We start from the raw sequence: 18,749 nt of genomic DNA on the forward strand, positions 1-18,749 counted from the left end.
TGAGCGCATAAAATTACGGGAAATTTTGCTTATTTATTTATTCTTGTTTCAGATTATTAAAGTGCTTCCATCTCACCAAGACGGTCACCCCATTAGCACAATTACGATATACCGTGATTCGATCTATTACGACGACAATCAGGATGGCCGTATAATGCGCTGCAACAAAAATCTTTGCCAAAATCCCATCTCCGTGCGAAACAATACGAGCGGTCTGAATGCAATCCGAATGTACCATCCCGGAGCACAGAGTGGTACAAACTCATGCCAAAAGCGAACGGACGGAAGCTCAGGAACCGGCTGCGAACATCTCTGTATTCCTGTGTCAGCTCAAAGCCACGTGTGTCGCTGTGCGATCGGATATAAAAGCGATCCACGCAACGCGTCACGCTGCATCGGATTGGATGACATTTTGGTGTATTCGGTCGGTCATCAGCTCAAGGGTATTGCACTTTCGGTATCTGAGGGAATAACGGACTCGCAATTGCGCCAGCACGACACTCTTGGACCACTGCAGCAAATTTCGTTGGCTACGGGCATCGATTTTCATGTAGCGCATGACTACGTATACATCGCCGATACTGACCGGGGATCAATCACACGCATCAAACGCGATGGCAGTGCACGGGAAATAATCATAAGCAACTTCGAGCAGGTGGTCGATGGCAGCACGCTCGACTGGCTAGGCGGCATAGCGATCGATTGGGTGGCCGAGAACATCTATTGGACGGACCAGAAACGAAATCTGATCGAGGTGGCACGATTGAACGGAAGCCTTCGGTTTGTGGTCGCTTCGGACGTCGAAAGCCCGCAGCTGTTGGCTATCGATCCAATACAGGGTTATCTGTTTTATGTCACTCGCGGAACGATAGGCCGAATGGGATTGGATGGTTCCGGCAACTTTATCCTGGTCAACCGTACCGCTGGAATCAGTGATCTCGCTCTGGATCTGGAAAATCAGGTTGTTTATTGGTGCGAAACGAGTACCGATACAATCTGGAAGGTGGATTATGATGGCAACTTGAAGCGGCTGTTGCTGAACGGTACTTCGCACAATCCAAAATCGTTGGATCTTTTTGCCGACTCTATTTACTGGGCAGATTCGCGCGGAAACATATACCAAGCTGGTTTGAGTAATGTTTTCAACTACAGGACTGTGGTGGAAGCGTTGGAAGTGTCGTTACTGAAAGATATCAAAATATTCTCCAGCCGCAAGCAAAGTAAAACAAACGCCTGCGGTGCGTCGAACGGTGGGTGTCAGGAGCTTTGCTTATTCAACGGTACCCATCCCATATGTGCCTGCTCGCATGGTAAAATATCCGCTGCCGATTTGAAGACTTGTGAACCGTACGAAAATTTCTTGCTCTTTTCGCGTCAATCAGCAATTGAAAGTATCCACATGACGGACGCAAACAACATAAATGGTCCTATACCGGAAATTAAGAATGCGTCCTATCTTAAAAATACTATAGCCCTGAGTTATGATTACGAGCAGCAGTTGATTTTCTACTCAGACATTGACCACAGCACTATCAATTGCGTGTACTTTAACGGCACCGAGCATCGGCGTATCGTCACAAAACAACTGACCGTTGAAGGTCTTGCATTTAACGTACTTACTCGTGCGCTGTTTTGGACATCGAACAACGAGGCAGCGATTCGATCGCTAGACCTGAACAATGCTTCGCTGTTCGATCCGGTTGCAAACGCAGCGCTGGTACAAGATGTGATAAAACTCCGAGCTACGGACAAACCGCGCGGTATCGCCGTTGAGCCGTGTCTTGCGATGGTGTACTGGACAAACTGGAACCAGCAAGCTGCCTCCATACAGCGCGCGTATCCTTCGGGGTATGGTTTGGAGAGCATCATCACCAGTGACATCCAAATGCCGAACGCTCTGACGCTGGATTACCAAGCGCGTAAACTCTATTGGGCCGATGCGTTCTTAGACAAGGTAGAGCGGGCTGACTACGATGGAAAGCACCGGGTAGTGTTGGCACACTCAACTCCTAAGCATCCGTTTGCGCTGGCTGTGTTTGGTGATCTGCTCTTTTGGACTGATCTAACCTTGCACGCGGTGGTTCGAGCAAACAAATATTCCGGCAGTGATATCGTGCTGTTGCGCCGTGACATTGCACAACCGATGGGAATTGTGGCGGTGCAAAAAATCGACAAGGAATGTGCTGCCGATCCGTGCCAGGTAATGAACGGGTTCTGCGAAGATACATGTTTAACCGATGCCGCAGGCAAAGTGGAATGCCACTGTACGCAAGGTGTGCTTGCATCTGATGGACAGCGTTGCATTCCGAAAGCGTTGAGCAATTGTTCCTCTTCCGAGTTTAGCTGCACCAACGGAAATTGCATACCATTTCATCTTACGTGCGATTCTATTAAGCAGTGCTTAGATGGATCGGATGAGCTAGCGACCTTCTGCTCGCATCGGCCATGCCCAACTGGATTTTTCCGATGCAACAATGCGCGCTGTATTCCACAGAACCAGCAGTGCAACCACATTCAGAATTGTGGTGACGGAAGCGACGAGATTGGTTGCAGCTGCAACAACGCTACACACTTCCGTTGCTCAAACGGACAGTGCATCGTCAAATCGATGCGCTGCGATTATGAACCCGACTGCAAGGACGTATCGGATGAGATCGGCTGCCCGGTAACGCGGAATTGTATGGCTGGGTTTATTAAGTGCGCTAACACGACTGCCTGCTACATGCCGACCTGGCGCTGCGACGGTGAGAACGATTGTTGGGACAACTCGGACGAGCAGGATTGTCCAACGGCCATCCCAACCTGCCCGGAGGATAAGTTCCTGTGCGCAAACGGGCGCTGTATACCGCAATCGTGGCGCTGTGACGACGAAGACGACTGCACGGATGCGATTGGAGGAGCGTTGAGTTCGGATGAGGTTGGTTGCGTGAAGCATTGCAAAACGAATCAATTCAAATGCACCAACACGTCCGAATGCATCTCAAACAGCTGGCAGTGTGACGGGCATCCAGACTGTGCCGATGGTTCAGACGAGGGTGAGCACTGTTCCAGACGAGACTGTCCCGAAACAGAGTTCCAATGCCCAACGACAAACCGTTGCATTCCACAAAAGTGGGTCTGTGACGGTGATGTCGATTGCGGAGCAACGCAGGACGACGAGATGGGTTGTGATGAGATGATGATGAACGAGTGTGATAAGACTTCGTTCACCTGCACAAATGGTGAGTGCATCAGTCTGCTGCATGTATGCGATGGAGAGCAGGACTGTGTGGATGGTTCCGACGAACCGCTGTACTGCAAGGAAGGCGACGATGGCTACGACGATGAGGAGGGCGCCAGTGTGTTTGACCTTCTGTGTGGTCATCCGGACCAGTTCCGCTGTAACAATGGCAAGTGCATCGAACGCAATCTCACCTGCAATGTGAATGCTGATTGTGCGGATGGATCGGACGAAGATATACGATTGTGTCGCAATACGACGCTCATTTGCGCTGGGCCGGATCTGTTCCGCTGTGAGAGTGGTGCCTGTATCGTTAGCAGCATGCTATGCGACGGTGCAAATGATTGTGGCGATTGGAGCGATGAGAAATCATGCCGGATCAACGAGTGCACAATGATTCCGAATCTTTGCGCACACGACTGTGAAGATCTTCCGGTCGGCTATGAATGCGTTTGCCGGAAAGGATTCCGCGTAAATGTCAATGACAAGCATCTGTGCGTGGATGTGGACGAGTGTACGGAGCAGCAGCCAAGACCGTGCACACAAACCTGCGTCAACACGCACGGTTCATACCACTGTTCGTGTTTGGAAGGTTACGTGCTGCGTGATAACGATACCTGCCGTGCCGACGGAGCTCAAATCATCCCGCCCAAACTGATCTTCTCTAACCGGTACTATCTGCGTGAGGTAGATTTAAGCGGTGGCATGACAATCTTGGCGCACAATTTAACCAACGCCATAACGTTGGACTACGACTGGTTGGAAAAATGTTACTACTGGTCGGACGTTACGCGCACGGTTACTACTGTCAAGCGTATGTGCGACAGGAGCGAAGGGGAAGAGGACAATCGCACGATCGAAGTGATACATAGAACGAACCTGAAAAATCCCGAAGGTTTGGCGGTCGATTGGGTAGGTCGGAATTTGTACTGGTGCGATAAAGGTCTCGACACAATCGAGGTATCGAAGCTGGACGGACGGTTCCGCCGAGTGTTGATTAACGAGGTGCTACAGAAACCTCGAGCCATTGCGCTGGATCCCTATCGGCGCAACATGTACTGGACGGATTGGGGCGATCAACCGCACATCGGACGGGCCGGCATGGATGGAAGCAATCAGACGATCCTTATCAAAGAACAACTCGGTTGGCCAAACGCTCTCACGATCAGCTTTGAAACAAACCAACTGTTCTGGGGCGATGCTCGGGAAGATTATATCGCCGTGAGTGATTTAGACGGGCAAAATGTGAGGATATTGCTGACGCGAACTCGTCAGCCGACGCTCAACTTGCACCACGTGTTCGCGATAGCCGTATGGGAGGATCGCATCTACTGGTCGGATTTGGATTCAAAGTCCATCGAATACTGTCACAAGTTCCGAGGAGATGCTTGTGGCACGCTCATCAAAACAATACATCGCCCCATGGACATACGCATCTATCATCCCTACAGACAGAAACAACTAGCGGTTAACCCGTGCGAAACTGCCGGCTGCCAAACGATGTGTGTGCTGTCGCCTGAACCAGCCGGGTACCGATGTCTTTGCCCGGATAACTTCGTCCTGGCAGCGGACGGCAAGAGCTGTACGGCCAATTGCTCTGCCGCACACTTCCATTGCCGCGACACGTTCAAGTGCATTCCCTTCTATTGGCTCTGTGACAAGCAGGACGACTGTGGGGACGGCAGTGATGAACCTTCGGACTGTCCCACATTCAACTGCGAAGCGGGCCAATTCCAGTGCCTCAACAAACATTGTATTAATCCGAGCCAAATCTGTGATGGTATCGATCAGTGCGGCGATCTGTCGGATGAGCGAGATTGCGAGCGGTTCGAATGTTTCAGTTCCCACTTTAAGTGTGGTTCTTCGGCGGTGAAAAATACGAGCGCATTCTGTATAGAGGGTGCACGTCGCTGCGACGAGGTAGTCAACTGCCCGAACGGTGAAGACGAGCAGGACTGTGAGCCGAAAAATTGTACCACGACCCAGTTCCGGTGCGCCAACGGCGGTAAGTGCATTGACCGTACGTGGGTGTGCGATAATGTGTCGGACTGCCACGATGGTTCGGATGAGCAGGTTTGTGGTCCGGGTACCACTTGTCCCGAGCACGAATTTCGCTGTACCGAAGGTCGCTGCATACCACAGTCGTGGGTGTGTGACGATGAGAAAGACTGTGTGAATGGAGAAGATGAAACGGAAAACTGCCAAAAGCCGGAAGCGATCACGTGCGAACCAACGAACTTCCGTTGCAACAACTCCAAATGTATTCCCGGCCGATGGCGCTGCGATTTCGAAAACGATTGCGGCGATAACTCGGACGAGATGAACTGTGAGCTTCGGAACTGTTCCGAGTCGGAGTTCCGTTGCAACGACGGGCATTGCATACGCGGTATCCGACGTTGCGACAATGAGTTCAATTGTGCCGATCATAGCGATGAGGAAAATTGCAACATTACCTGTGGTGCGAATCAATTCAAGTGCAAAAATCATCCGGCCTGTATTAGCGAGTAAGCAGCTTAATGGTATTTATTTGGAACCCCAATCATTGACTGAGAATGTTGGTTTTACTTTCAGCAAATTTAAATGCGATGGTGATAACGACTGCATCGACGAATCGGACGAAGAAGACTGCAAGTGCAAGGAGGGCGAGTATCGTTGCAACAATGGGAAGTGCATTCTCAGCAGCTGGGTGTGTGACGGCATTGACGATTGTCTGGACAACTCGGACGAAATGGGTGAATACTGCAAGGAGCACGGTTGTAACAAGCGTGCCTTCCGCTGTACTAATCGTAACTGTATACGAAAGAGCTTGATGTGCGATAACAAGGATGATTGCGGGGATAACAGTGACGAGAAGAGCGCCCTGTGCCAAAAGTGCCCGCCGAATTCGTTCCGCTGCAGCAGCGACTCGAAATGCATTGACATAGCGTTACGCTGTGATCAAACCCCGCACTGTCTGGACGAGTCCGACGAGATTGGGTGCATCAAAACGGGGTGTGGGTTTGGTGCGTGTAGTCAGGTTTGCGTAGAAAAGAAGGGTCACTATACTTGTCGCTGCGCAGAAGGATACGTAAAGGGTGGACCGGGCCGCAATGCAACGTGTGTTGCGGTGGACGAGCAGGGAATACTGTTGGTGGCATCGGAGTCTGATTTCCGCAGTCTGTACGTGGACACGCCGGTTATGGGATACTTGCAGACTTCTTCGCTGAAGATAGATCGGTTCGATTTTACAATCACACGCCACAACATTACACTCTTCTGGATAGACAGCTATGACTCGAGCATCAATAAGATATTCATGGACACGACGGTCAAGGATGGGGACTACACACAGCCACCAGTCCAAAAGAAGAAACACTCCCGTCGGGATCTTCCTGCGCCAGCGCCTCCATCCTACGACCGTATCAAAACGCTGGATGGTAAACATTCATCGGTCGTGCTGAAAGACAGCGAAACCGTACCGATTGCGATAGCGTGCGATTGGCTAACGGAACGATTGTACGTGATCAATAAAAGCCGCAGTAATATTTTCGTGATGAGCTTCAACGGTACCAATCATACCACTTTGACCGCCACCGGGAAGCATCCGATCGACCTGGTGGTAGATCCGACGAGTGGCGTTATGGTATGGTCCATCATGGAAACGATCATCAGCTCGGGTATGGATGGCCATGGCAAGCAAAAGCTAGTTCATACGAATGTGGAGTGGGCTTCCGGGTTGGCCATCGATACGATTACGAAACGCTTATACTGGGCAGACTACAGAAAATCGACTATCGAAACGTGCCTTCTGTTAACCGGTGGCGATCGTCACGTCATCGCTGAACTGCACGATTACTCCAAACCAAAGCTGCTGGATGTGTTCGAAGACAGCGTGTACGTGATACTATACAATCAGAACATTCTGAAGCTGAACAAGTACGGGCGGGACAATGGAACGTATATGAACGAGGAGGCCCGTACTGCGAGTGGATCCGGAGGCTATCGATCCTCTGATGTTCACTTCATACACCCGCTGAAACATGACCGAAGCAGTAAGTTTAATTTTGGTTACGATTTGTAAAGTACCGAACAGGCGTCGTATTGAAACTTCCTTTCCTTGTCTCGTTTCAGTTCCAAACCCCTGTGTCATGCATCCGTGTCATCATTCGACTGTGTGTCTGCTCTCAACCGAGAACCGCCTAAAACGTAGCTGCATTTGTACAGACGAACGACCTCGTGCAGTGTTTGACGATCGGGGCGAAGTGAAGGCGTGTCTCGGAGCAACTGCTCAGCCACCGGAGTGTAAACTACACTGTAACTACGGCACCTGTTTCATCGATTCCGATGGCCAACAGAAGTGCAAATGCTCTTCGAGCTTTGATGGCAAATATTGCGATCATTACATCTGTTCTGGGTACTGCAAGAACAAGGGTTTCTGTGAGATTGTGAACAATGAGCCAAAGTGCACTTGTTTGCCCCAATGGACGGGCAAACGGTGTGACATCTCGACCAACAAGTGTCAACGATACTGTCACAACGGTGGAAATTGCACGATTGTGCAGCGGGACGGCGGTACACTTAGCTGCAGCTGTCCAGCCGGATATACTGGCGAACAATGCGAGCACTGTTCGAATCTGCGGTGTGAAAATGGAGGAGTCTGCCGGAAGACCACCACCGACCGTAGCCAGTGTCTATGTGCGGAGGGGTACGTTGGGCGCAATTGCGAAAAGAATGTGTGCACTGCGTTCTGCGAAAATCGTGGCGTGTGTACGATCGAGCGCGGTGCAGCGAAGTGTAGCTGCCCGGACAACACGTACGGCGAACGATGCCAGCTGCGAGACTGTCCAGATCTATGTCAAAACGGGGGCAACTGTGTACCGGGTGAGCGACCGTACTGTAAGTGTCGCCAGGGCTACGAAGGTCCTTACTGTGAGCACGATCTGTGCGAGCTACCGGAAGCAACGCGCCCAAACTGTAAGTGCTATCTACAAAATTATGTGCAGCTAATTTAATGTTAATGGTTTCAATGTTTCCTTGTATTCAGATTGTCTGCTTATAAGACCCACTACGGAACCTTCGTCACATCCACCGTCAAGCTCGTGCGCATCGTTTAGCTGCAATAATGGCGGCCACTGTTTGGAAGTTCGTGGAATGCCCATTTGCAATTGCACGATGCAGTACGCCGGTGAGCACTGTGAAAACTATGTCACGTACCGCAATCCGTGCAACAATTTCTGCTTCAACAATGGCATATGCCGGTTGGATCTGTTCTCCTCGCCCAACGGCACCTACATACCATCGTGCGTGTGCATCGGCGAATGGACGGGCAAGCAATGTGATCGACCGCCGCGATGTGTTGGTGATTGCGGTACCTGCATCGAGGGCAGCTCCATCAATGAATGCACCTGCGAAGATAACGATATCAGCACCTGCCTGCAAGAAGTTTCACTCAGCGAACTCGAGCGTATGGATCCGAACGGATCCAGTTTCACACTGTCGGTCCTAGCGATCGTTCTATTTGCAATACTCATAATAGCCGCCGGTCTTGGTGGTACTTTCTACGGACTAAGGTATGTAACGGATTTGTTTATGACATTGACACAGCACCATTCTCAAACTACTGTGTTTTGCCACAGAAGAAGACGCACAGGGCAACCATTCCTGCATGCCCGGTTGACAGACAATGTGGAAATAACGAATCCAATGTATCTTGGCGATGCCGACGAAGGCCCAGCATTTGTACACGAAGATGATAAGGTAGATAAACACTTCTGGCTTCGTTTCTCGATGGAGAGTAACGTTTCTTTGTTCCTTACAGGTGCACTTCGGTAATCCAGTGTATGAACAGATGTATGCAGGGAGTGTGAACGTGCATAGCGATTCATCAACGATCGCTGGAAACAGTGCACATCCTCTGCTAACCACTAGCTCAACGGCACCGGAAGAGAAGAAAGGTCTTCTACAGCATCCCCAGGAGGACACGATCGCGGCCGATTTGTTATGATGTAAAACGAAATAGTAGCAGCTGCTGAAGCGACGGTTTTAGGCCATTGCTTAAAATTGTCGCGGCTGGAATGATTACTTGCCAGTAAGCATAGCACACCGCTACTAACGTAAATGAACAAACACTCTAAGGCGACACACAACTGTGAGCCGTCTCTGGACGCGTCAGACTGTGGACATCCCGTATATCGCCGAGGAGGGGTACTAATCGCTTTAGTTACCTTTGTTTTTTTTTACTATTATTCAACAAATAAGAAAATGGCTATACAGCATGCGGAATACGCGTGGCCTTAAGTGAGTTACGCGCTAAAAAGCCACAAACAAACATCGCATCACCACGAGCTTTAATGAAATGATTTTGTATTTAACGTTCCATGTTTAAGTTAAATGATAAGTCAGTAATACAAGATTAAGTGACGGTTAGACAGAAAGGGAGACAAAAAAAGAGAGATGAAAAATATGGGAAAGGAAACAATTGTAGTAATTTATGAAAAGAAAGTGCTCTCTTCACCGTGTTTTTGCAGCTGTCGACGTGAATGTCTCATTTTAATTTTATTTCTATCACTAATCAACACCAGCTAGGTATAATGCAGTGGAAGAGATTGTTTAGGTTTAAAGCCACAATTCAGGCATGAAGCGAACTAGCGAACAACTCAGACATTAACAATAATGGTAATAATTAAGCTTATGCAACGAACAGCAGCATGCAACAAGGACAGATAAATGTTGCACATAGTGTTGTGTCAAAAATAGCCTCATCGGTATGAGCGAGCTCATGACTCCTAGCTCTTATATACGTGCGTGGCTTACCCATGAGCCAAAGTTCGAACGAGCTTCTGGGGTTAGCTACCGTAGAGTATCACTTTGATTATATTTTGCGTGTTATTTATTCCAAGAAGATACTGTAAATGTATTACTATTCAACACAGAAGAACGATCGGTAGTGTAGATATGTAGAATGATGCATGTTGAATTATTCGTCTCTTGCCATTCATTGAAGTCTCTACCGGTTACAAAATTCTGCGAAAGCAGCCGCTTCAAATATTCTCGTGACAACATCAAACGAGATGAGAGAATTTTCTGCATCATCTGGGCATCATTACGGGTAGTGTTATCTGTATTGGATAGTAATATGTCTTGTCTTGTATTGATGGTATAAGAATACACGAAATAGAACCAAAACATCCTAAAGGCTAATGATCTAAGATCGAGGATAGTTTCTTTAATGCAGCGCACATGAAAGTGTGCTTGAAGTAGCTCTTGTGAGCTAGGGGAACTAGTTACTCTAGCGATCGAGCTAGCTCAAAGGCACAACACTAGCTGCACAACGCCATAACAGGAATAAATAAGCGCAGGGTGGGCGGCAGATGGCTGCAAAATCAACAATCGACACTCAACAATACAACGATTTCGATGGGGAGGAGCAAAACAGCTCCGCAACCGTTTTGTACAGTACATTGTTTTGTTTAACCGTATCGAATGTAACGATACCGTACGCCTAGTGATCGAGGCAGCGCTAGCTGATGTAGTATAGAGATAAGTTGCCCAGCCGCAAACATACGCTAATGGGAGGCATGTAGATTTTTCTAAACAGGGCTGTTTGTGGTATTGTGTTTTTCTCCCTTTTTGTAACAAAAATGCATTAGCGCATGTTGTGGGAACGATGGCATCTTTTAAATAGTAAGTAGTGTGTAGCGAAATGAAGGTGTAACCGAATTCTAGTACATGTCCTTATAATAGCGAAAAAAAAGGTCGATCGCCACTGTGGAGGTTGTTTTGTTATACGGCTGTTGGTGAGGGGAGGGCTAAACATGAAAGACGCATTTTGATCCTAGCTAAATAAAACCGAAATGCTTGCTGTGAGAAGAACGATACAAAGTCGGTGAGAACAATCATACGAATGTGCGAGCGGTACTCATCAAAACCAAACCTAGATAGTAGAGCAAACCACTTTTATTTGCCATTTCCCCACATGGATTGCCGCCACATGGTGCTCCACACGCAGTAGCAACTTCAAACACGTGTGATGAGGTAGACATTTTAAACGAAACGTAAGATTTCATACACGCTCATAAGAGCTATCGGTGTCGTAAACAAATTGGTTTTAAGCTGCAAAAGAGAAGTCAACTAATTGTACGCGTTATCGGTTATCGCTCGGTATCAAAATGCATGACTCCTACACGTTACGAGTTCGACGGAGGTGAACAAACCATGTTAAGAAAAATATAAAGACTGTAATTTTTAAAAACCCCTTTGGTTGGATTGACTTTGTTTTCTTTATTGTTACAGCACTGATGAGAACACACACGTTAGGAAAAGGTAATGCCTCTCGCGAGTATCAGGAAACGAGAATCGTTACCGCCTCGGAAGGTGGTGGTACTTTCTGTCTGGCGCGGTTTTGCCTCCGATGTACGTATATTAATTCTACGCTCCACATCACCAGCGTTACGATGGTGAACCCGTTGATGAGGATGATGCTTTTCGAGTAGCTGCCGGTCCAGTCACGCAACACTCCCACACACGGTCCGATCGTCATCAGCACGATCCCGTTCGTGGTCATCTGTATGCTCGACGCGGACGGTAACCGTTTGAGCGGTATGTAGCTCGGTATGACCAGGCTCATGTACACCGATCGCACGCCCTTGGCGACACCGAGTCCGAACGCTACGATCACCATCTCGTCGTAGGATCGCGCCAAAAGTATGCTAAACCGCGTCACAATCAGCATCGACAGTGCGATCATGTACATGATGCGCGGGCTAAGCTTCAGGAAGTCGCCCACGAACGGGCTAATGAATCGGAACAGCAGATCGGCCAACGCCAGCGTCGACATGATCGATGCGATCTGCTCGGTGCTGTATCCCAGATCGCCCAGTATGAATGGCGTCAGCAGGGAGAAGTTAATTTCCGCAAATACGGCAATCGACATGCCCAGCATCATATTCAGGTACACTTTATCCTGCAGCAGCGTCAGATCAAACATTTTGACCACTTTGGTAAGGAATCCCTCCGACTTTACGCCGCAGGTGGCGTCATTTGGCACGGTGGAGGACGGTGGGGGTGAGGTAGCTTTAGTATTTTCGAGCTGTCGCACAATCGACGGCAGGTGGGAAGTCTCATCGGTGAGACCTTGGTTTTCGCTAAGGGCCGGCAGTTTTACTCCGCCACTCATTGGAACTCCATTGCCAAGAGAACCTCGGCGCGGCCCTGCGTACCGTTCGTCGAAGATCTTCATCGAGCTGCCGAGATTGACTGTTTCGGCCGATCCCTCAAACCAGCGCTTCTGTAGCGGTGAAAACCGCACATTAATATAGCTCGAGAAGCGTCTCTGAGATGGACGACGCTGCTGATGATGGTGATGTTCCCCCGGTTGCATCAAACGATCCTCGGCTAAAGTGGCCGATGAATTGCGATCGTTCCATATGGCTAGTGAGCTGCCGAGATGTACACTTTCCGCAGAGCCCGACTGGAACCAGCGTAAGGAACGGGCTGCTGGTGACGTTGGTTCAGCCTTTAGAGAACGCGTTTCTGAAGGGCATCGCCGAACAGGGGGCAGAACTGTAGCGAATTGAGGAAAATTGTCTTAAAAGGAAGAGCCCAGGGAGAGAACAGGATGCTTACCTTCGCTTTTCGTTCGTTGAATCGTGTGCACCCCTGCAGCGTTGGACATTAATCCACCCGGTGGTTGAGAGAACGATTCGCGCTGACGGATCTGCGATGTCAGCTCGAACCCGTAGACACTCTGCGCATCTACATCGTGATCGATGAAGCTGCACTTTTCCAGCAATTCATCCTCTTCCGCGATACCTTCCTCGGTACCAACCTCGGTCACGGGTAAAATTTTAACGTCCACCGGAGGACAAGGCAGTGCCGGTGCAGTATCCAGCTGATCCGCCGGTCCCGGTACGGTCAACACGTGCCACTTGATTGGCTGCAGTAACAATCCTCCGGCGATGATGTGCGTGGCCAATGCACCTATAATCAGCAGACAGTACCGAGCACCGTACAGACCGAGAAGCAGAGACACCAGCTGGGGCAACAGGATCGGTCCCAATCCGGTGATGGTCATCGCAATACCGGCCGCCTTGTTACGCCGCACCACGAAGTACGTGTTCAGTGCTAGCGAGAAGGACGAATTGCAGAAACCCATCCCCAGAGCTGTGAATGCATAGACATTTAACTGCTGATGAGCTTGAGAACACAAGTAGAACAGTTGGCCAAACAAACGTACATGCTATAATACTGTAGGTAATGATGAAGTGTGCGAAATGTACCGCCGACGAGGTCAGCATCAAGCCGGCAGAGAAGAGGAATCCACCGGCCACGGCCAGCTTCCGGAAGCCGTACCTTCGCAACAGTGGCCCGTTGAACAAACCGAGCGCCATACCGACGGCCGACGCCAGATTAATGATGATCGACGCTTTCGTGGCAGAAATATCAATCTCCCGGAAGGTATCTCTGAAGATTAGTCCGAAACTTTGGAGCACCGGTACGATCATGATCTGTGCGAAAGAGAACAGGTGTGGAGGTGTTTTTTTTATCAGAGTAAGTGTGTGTGGATTTTAGTTATCTTTGGACGTTTTCCAATGAACGTGGACGGCTCTCGTCCACGCGTCATCAGACGCAAGGAGGCGCGTTTGCGAGACAAGACACAAATGAAACTAAATCCCGACGAAAATCCCATGCCGCAGGTACACGATAAGTAAATCCCGTGCCATGTGAGACAAACTGACCGAAAGCTTCCGCATCCGGTAGCGATAAGCTCCGGACGTGTGTACTTACATTGGCAAGTCCGTAGGCAACTACAATCATCCATCCCCAGCCTCCGTCCGGTGCTTTAGTGCGCTGTGGCGGTGCCGGTGCCTCTATCCTGAATCCCTTCATATTTCCTTTTCCTTCTGCCATTGCTGGTTCAGCAGTGGCTTCTATCGCAGATAGATCGGATGTTGCACAATGTTGTTGCAATTCACGTGGCTCTGCATTACAACTGAGATTGGTGTTTTAAGCGCTATTCGCAGTAGAACATTGTTGCCGCACACACACACACGCGGGTTTCGTCGAGTAACGTTTTTTGTTGCTGTTTTGTCACTTAATGCACAATTGCTTTATGCTAACCAACGACGACACTTCACTTGTTCGTTTCCGTCGCTTCCGAATGACATCCGAATCTTCTATCGACCGTACTTTGGCCCCAATTGCATTATCACACACGCACGGTCAGCGCACAGCGGTTGGTTTTGTTTGCCGTTGGGCCCTGTCTCACGCGCGCGTGACTTTCCGCATCAAAAAGTGTCGCCGTCGTCTCCGTCGTTTGTGACCTCTTTTCGGCCGCCCAACCGGTAGCCCTTGAAAGAGTTAATCTGGGCGTGATTGTTTAAACGATCCAGTATATCACACTGATACGGCCGTGGAGTATCGACTTCAAACACGTTTTTTTTTTACATAATCAAGAGTGCCTCTGCTAGAGCACCGGACGCACCTGGACACTGGACTCTCAATCACTGCACGCTAGAGAGCACACTCAAGTGCAATTTGATCGAACTAACAAATGTGTCTGGAGCAGAAGCGATGTCGGTTTTAACGTCGGTCAGCTGATTTTCAACGCGAGCACTACGTTATCGCTTATCTGCAAATGATAAAACACACAACGTTTTACAACGCTTAGTACAATGTGGAAGAAATCGGATATGTGCACGTGCACGACATGCAGACAACCCAGACACGTTCCCGCCATTTCAGCAGTTGCCAAAATTGTTTCGGTTTGTTTAAGTTTCACAAGAATGAAAAACCAAACAATAAGCTTTGAATAACTAGTTTTTTTTTTGCATGATCCTTGTCTTTGTTATTCATTCAAAAGCAGTCGGAAACGATGTAGTGCGAAGTTCAAAACGAAATAATAAATAAAGTACAATCAGAGTACTCCATGATTTTTAGCTAACAACAATCGATAAGAGTAAAATGATGAATTTGCAATTGGTCTTCCGCTTTTTTTTCACCTCGCAACACGCAAACACCAATTCGTGGTCGTTGTAGAGAGCTGTCTCAAAACATCCGAGATTTCCCAGCATTTCCCAGTATTTCTAGCTGCGTGCTGGTCACCCTATATGCTTTGTTGACAAATACACAGCTGGTGGAAGTGGTGAAGGCACTCTTCGACAGTACGGAGAAGAAAACATCCAAAACAAAAGCACTATTTTTGAAAACTTCCAGCAGCATTATTTAACACATAAAACTATGGCCAAGACACTGTTTGGAAACTCACTGGTCACATCACGAAGCGATTCAGCCGACGGCAGCTCTCTCCCACGGGAGCTCTCTAAACCTGACGCCACTTTTTTCCGCTGCTACTGACAGAACGCAACTAGCGGAAGATGGAGCCGAATGTGGATGGTAATAGAAAGATTGGGGGTGTTGAAATAGCAACATAGTAACCGTAATCATGCGCGGTAAGCGAGAAGGGTGTGCAAGAAATATGGCACAACAACACGAACAGGGAACGCCGCAAGGAAGAAAACACGCCATCTTCGGGAAGGGGTTGATTTTCATCCCCGTGCTGAATTGTTCATTTCATCTCCAGATTAATTCAACTAACAAACGGTAACCATGGACACATTTGTTTCGATTCACGTTCAGTATCATTTTTGCAAAAAAAAAATCATTATTTGCATAAATTATTCGCATTGTAAATATTTCTGAAATACATTTCATGCATCTTTGGCAACACTGCCAACTGTCATGTCGCGCTTCACGCTGTTGTTTACCGGGTTTTCACGCTCGTACTCGACGACGCAGACACAAAAAGACTTTTGTACAACTAAACAAGCCAAAATAGTGTATCAAACTGGGTATTTCAAAGCGTGCGAGCATGCCGATCGCATCGGAAGTGAACCTGGCGGAAGTATTCTTCGTAAGTACTTGTGGTACGCCGTGCAGCCGTGCATCTCCTAACCCTCTCGTTTCGTTTCGCTTTCAGAACGAAGAAGACCTGCCGTATGAAGAGGAAATTCTTCGTAATGCCTACTCCGTGAAGCACTGGATGCGCTACGTGGAGCACAAACGGAACGCACCACGATTCGTTATCAACACCGTGTTTGAGCGAGCGCTAAAGGAACTTCCCGGTTCGTACAAACTCTGGTACAACTATCTCAAAACACTGCGGAAGCAGGTGAAGGGCAAATGCATTACGGACAGCGAGTACGAGGAGGTGAACAATGCGTTTGAGCGCGCGCTCGTGTTCATGCACAAGATGCCCCGCATCTGGATGGATTACTGTGCGTTCATGACGTTCCAGTGCAAGATAACGCGTACGCGGCAAGTGTTCGACCGTGCGCTCCGAGCCCTTCCCATCACCCAGCACCATCGCATTTGGCCACTGTACTTGGAGTTTTTGAAATGCTTCGACATACCCGAAACGGCGGTCCGGGTATGGCGCCGCTACCTAAAGCTATGTCCCGAGGATGCCGAAGAGTATGTCGAGTTCTTGCAATCGATTGGTCACCTGGACGAAGCGGCCCAACAGCTGGCCAGCATAGTCGATAACGAAAACTTTGTGTCCAAGCACGGCAAATCGAACCATCAGTTGTGGAACGAGCTTTGTGAGCTGATTTCCAAAAATCCAAACAAAGTGCACTCGCTGAACGTGGACGGGATTATCCGGGGTGGACTGCGGCGCTACACCGATCAGTTGGGCCATTTATGGAACTCGCTCGCGGGGTACTACGTGCGCAGTGGACTGTTTGATCGGGCACGAGACATCTACGAGGAAGCCATCCAAACGGTAACGACTGTGCGCGACTTCAGTCAGGTGTTCGATGCGTACGCACAATTTGAAGAGCTAAGTCTTAGCAAGGTGATGGAGATGTTGGGGAGCAACCCGAATCCCACCGAAGACAATGAGATAGATGTGGAGCTACGGATGGCACGGTTCGAGTATCTCATGGAACGTCGATTGTTGCTGCTGAACAGTGTGCTTCTGCGCCAGAACCCGCATAACGTTGCCGAGTGGCACAAGCGGGTAGAGCTGTACGAAGGCAAACCTCACGAAATCATCAACACCTACACGGAAGCGGTGCATACGGTACAGCCCAAGCTGGCGGTCGGAAAACTCTACACACTGTGGGTGGCTTTCGCAAAGTTTTACGAGACCAACAAACAGCTGGCGGATGCTCGTATCGTGTTCGAAAAGGCGGTTCAAGTCGACTATCTGAAGGTGGATGAACTGGCCAGTGTTTGGTGCGAGTGGGCAGAGATGGAGATTCGCCAGGAACAGTATGATGAAGCGCTACGCATCATGCAACGGGCAACGGCAATGCCGAAAAGAAAAGTGGCCTACCACGATGACACGGAGACGGTGCAGATGCGGGTGTACAAGTCGCTCAAACTGTGGTCTATGTATGCGGACCTGGAGGAAAGCTTCGGTACGTTCAAGACGTGCAAGCAGGTGTACGATCGTATCATTGATTTGAAAATCTGCACACCGCAAATCATCATCAATTACGGCATGTTTCTGGAGGAACACAACTACTTCGAGGAAGCGTTCAAGGCGTACGAGAAGGGTATTGCTTTGTTCAAATGGCCCAATGTGTACGACATCTGGAACACGTACCTGACCAAGTTCCTGAACCGCTACGGAGGTCAGAAGCTGGAACGAGCTCGCGATCTGTTCGAGCAGTGTTTGGACGGTTGTCCATCGGAGCTGGCCAAAAACCTGTACCTGTTGTACGCGAAGTTGGAGGAACAGCACGGTCTGGCACGACATGCAATGGCGGTATACGAGCGGGCCACCACCGCCGTCAAAGAAGAGGAAATGTACGCAATGTTCAATCTCTACATCAAGAAGGCGGCCGAAATCTATGGCATTCCGCGTACGCGCCAGATCTACGAGAAAGCGATCGAAGTACTGCCGGAGGCGGACTCGCGGAAGATGTGCGTCCTGTTTGCCGAGATGGAAACGAAGCTGGGTGAAATCGATCGCGCTCGGGCAATCTACGCCCACTGCAGCCAAATGTGCGATCCGCGCATAACAGCCGACTTCTGGCAGACGTGGAAAGAGTTCGAAATTCGGCACGGCAACGAGGACACGATGAGGGAAATGTTGCGCATTAAGCGGTCGATTCAAGCGACGTACAACACCCAAATCAGCATGATGTCAGCAGCACTGATCAACGCAGCGGTTACGACCGGCGAACCACCGAAGGATGCGATGCGCGCACTGGAGGTAAAGGCGGCCGAAACGACGGCTCGGGCGATAGCAGCAGTTGGTGCGTCTGGCGGCAACATTATGTTCGTGCGCGGTGAAACACAAGGAGGAACCGCAAAGGACGATCGTGTGGTTAATCCCGACGAAATCGACATTGACGACGATGAGGAGGATGATGAGGAAGATGAGGAAGAAAATGCCGCAGAAGGTGATGGTGTTGGTGGTGCGGATGTCAGCAAAAAGATACCCATCGAGCGCCAGAGCATTCCTGCGAAAGTATTCGGCAGTCTTCGTCGGGAAGTGGAAGATAAGGAAGATAACGAAATGGATGAATAAAGGACCAATGGT

General features: G+C 49.3%; 3 protein-coding genes across 3 annotated transcripts in view; 2 read left to right on the top strand and 1 right to left on the bottom strand.

Moving 5' to 3' along the window:
• Window positions 1–9,203, top strand: part of LOC128709430 (low-density lipoprotein receptor-related protein 1) — a 72,121-nt gene extending 62,918 nt beyond the window's left edge. The window contains exons 9-14 of the mRNA XM_053804425.1: window positions 53–5,724; window positions 5,792–7,251; window positions 7,331–8,173; window positions 8,244–8,769; window positions 8,836–8,956; window positions 9,018–9,203. Coding sequence (XP_053660400.1) covers window positions 53–5,724; window positions 5,792–7,251; window positions 7,331–8,173; window positions 8,244–8,769; window positions 8,836–8,956; window positions 9,018–9,203 — 8,808 coding nt within the window. The remainder of the gene's footprint in view (window positions 1–52; window positions 5,725–5,791; window positions 7,252–7,330; window positions 8,174–8,243; window positions 8,770–8,835; window positions 8,957–9,017) is intronic.
• A 2,337-nt stretch (window positions 9,204–11,540) lies between these two features.
• Window positions 11,541–14,125, bottom strand: LOC128708312 (uncharacterized). The gene is made up of 4 exons (XM_053803286.1): window positions 13,985–14,125; window positions 13,434–13,704; window positions 12,824–13,360; window positions 11,541–12,760 (listed from the first exon to the last, which is right to left on the bottom strand). Exons 1-4 carry the CDS (start codon window positions 14,105–14,107, stop codon window positions 11,541–11,543), a joined length of 2,151 nt encoding a protein of 716 aa, XP_053659261.1. The 5' UTR covers window positions 14,108–14,125.
• A 1,942-nt stretch (window positions 14,126–16,067) lies between these two features.
• LOC128708189 (pre-mRNA-splicing factor syf1 homolog) lies at window positions 16,068–18,737 on the top strand. The gene is made up of 2 exons (XM_053803150.1): window positions 16,068–16,109; window positions 16,176–18,737. Exons 1-2 carry the CDS (start codon window positions 16,068–16,070, stop codon window positions 18,735–18,737), a joined length of 2,604 nt encoding a protein of 867 aa, XP_053659125.1.
• Window positions 18,738–18,749: the final 12 nt, after the last annotated feature.

Source organism: Anopheles marshallii, chromosome 2, assembly GCF_943734725.1.
Source record: "Anopheles marshallii chromosome 2, idAnoMarsDA_429_01, whole genome shotgun sequence".
Lineage (NCBI taxonomy): Eukaryota > Metazoa > Arthropoda > Insecta > Diptera > Culicidae > Anopheles > Anopheles marshallii.

Coding starts and splice junctions, on each gene's coding strand:
- LOC128708312 (XM_053803286.1), bottom strand. CDS start 14,107: ATGGCAGAAGGAAAAGGAAATATGAAGGGATTCAGGATAGAGGCACCG. Junction 13,361..13,433: donor TACCTACAGTATTATAGCAT/GTACGTTTGTTT, acceptor ATGCATTCACAG/CTCTGGGGATGGGTTTCTGC. Junction 12,761..12,823: donor TCAACGAACGAAAAGCGAAG/GTAAGCATCCTG, acceptor AATTCGCTACAG/TTCTGCCCCCTGTTCGGCGA.
- LOC128708189 (XM_053803150.1), top strand. CDS start 16,068: ATGCCGATCGCATCGGAAGTGAACCTGGCGGAAGTATTCTTC. Junction 16,110..16,175: donor ACCTGGCGGAAGTATTCTTC/GTAAGTACTTGT, acceptor TTTCGCTTTCAG/AACGAAGAAGACCTGCCGTA.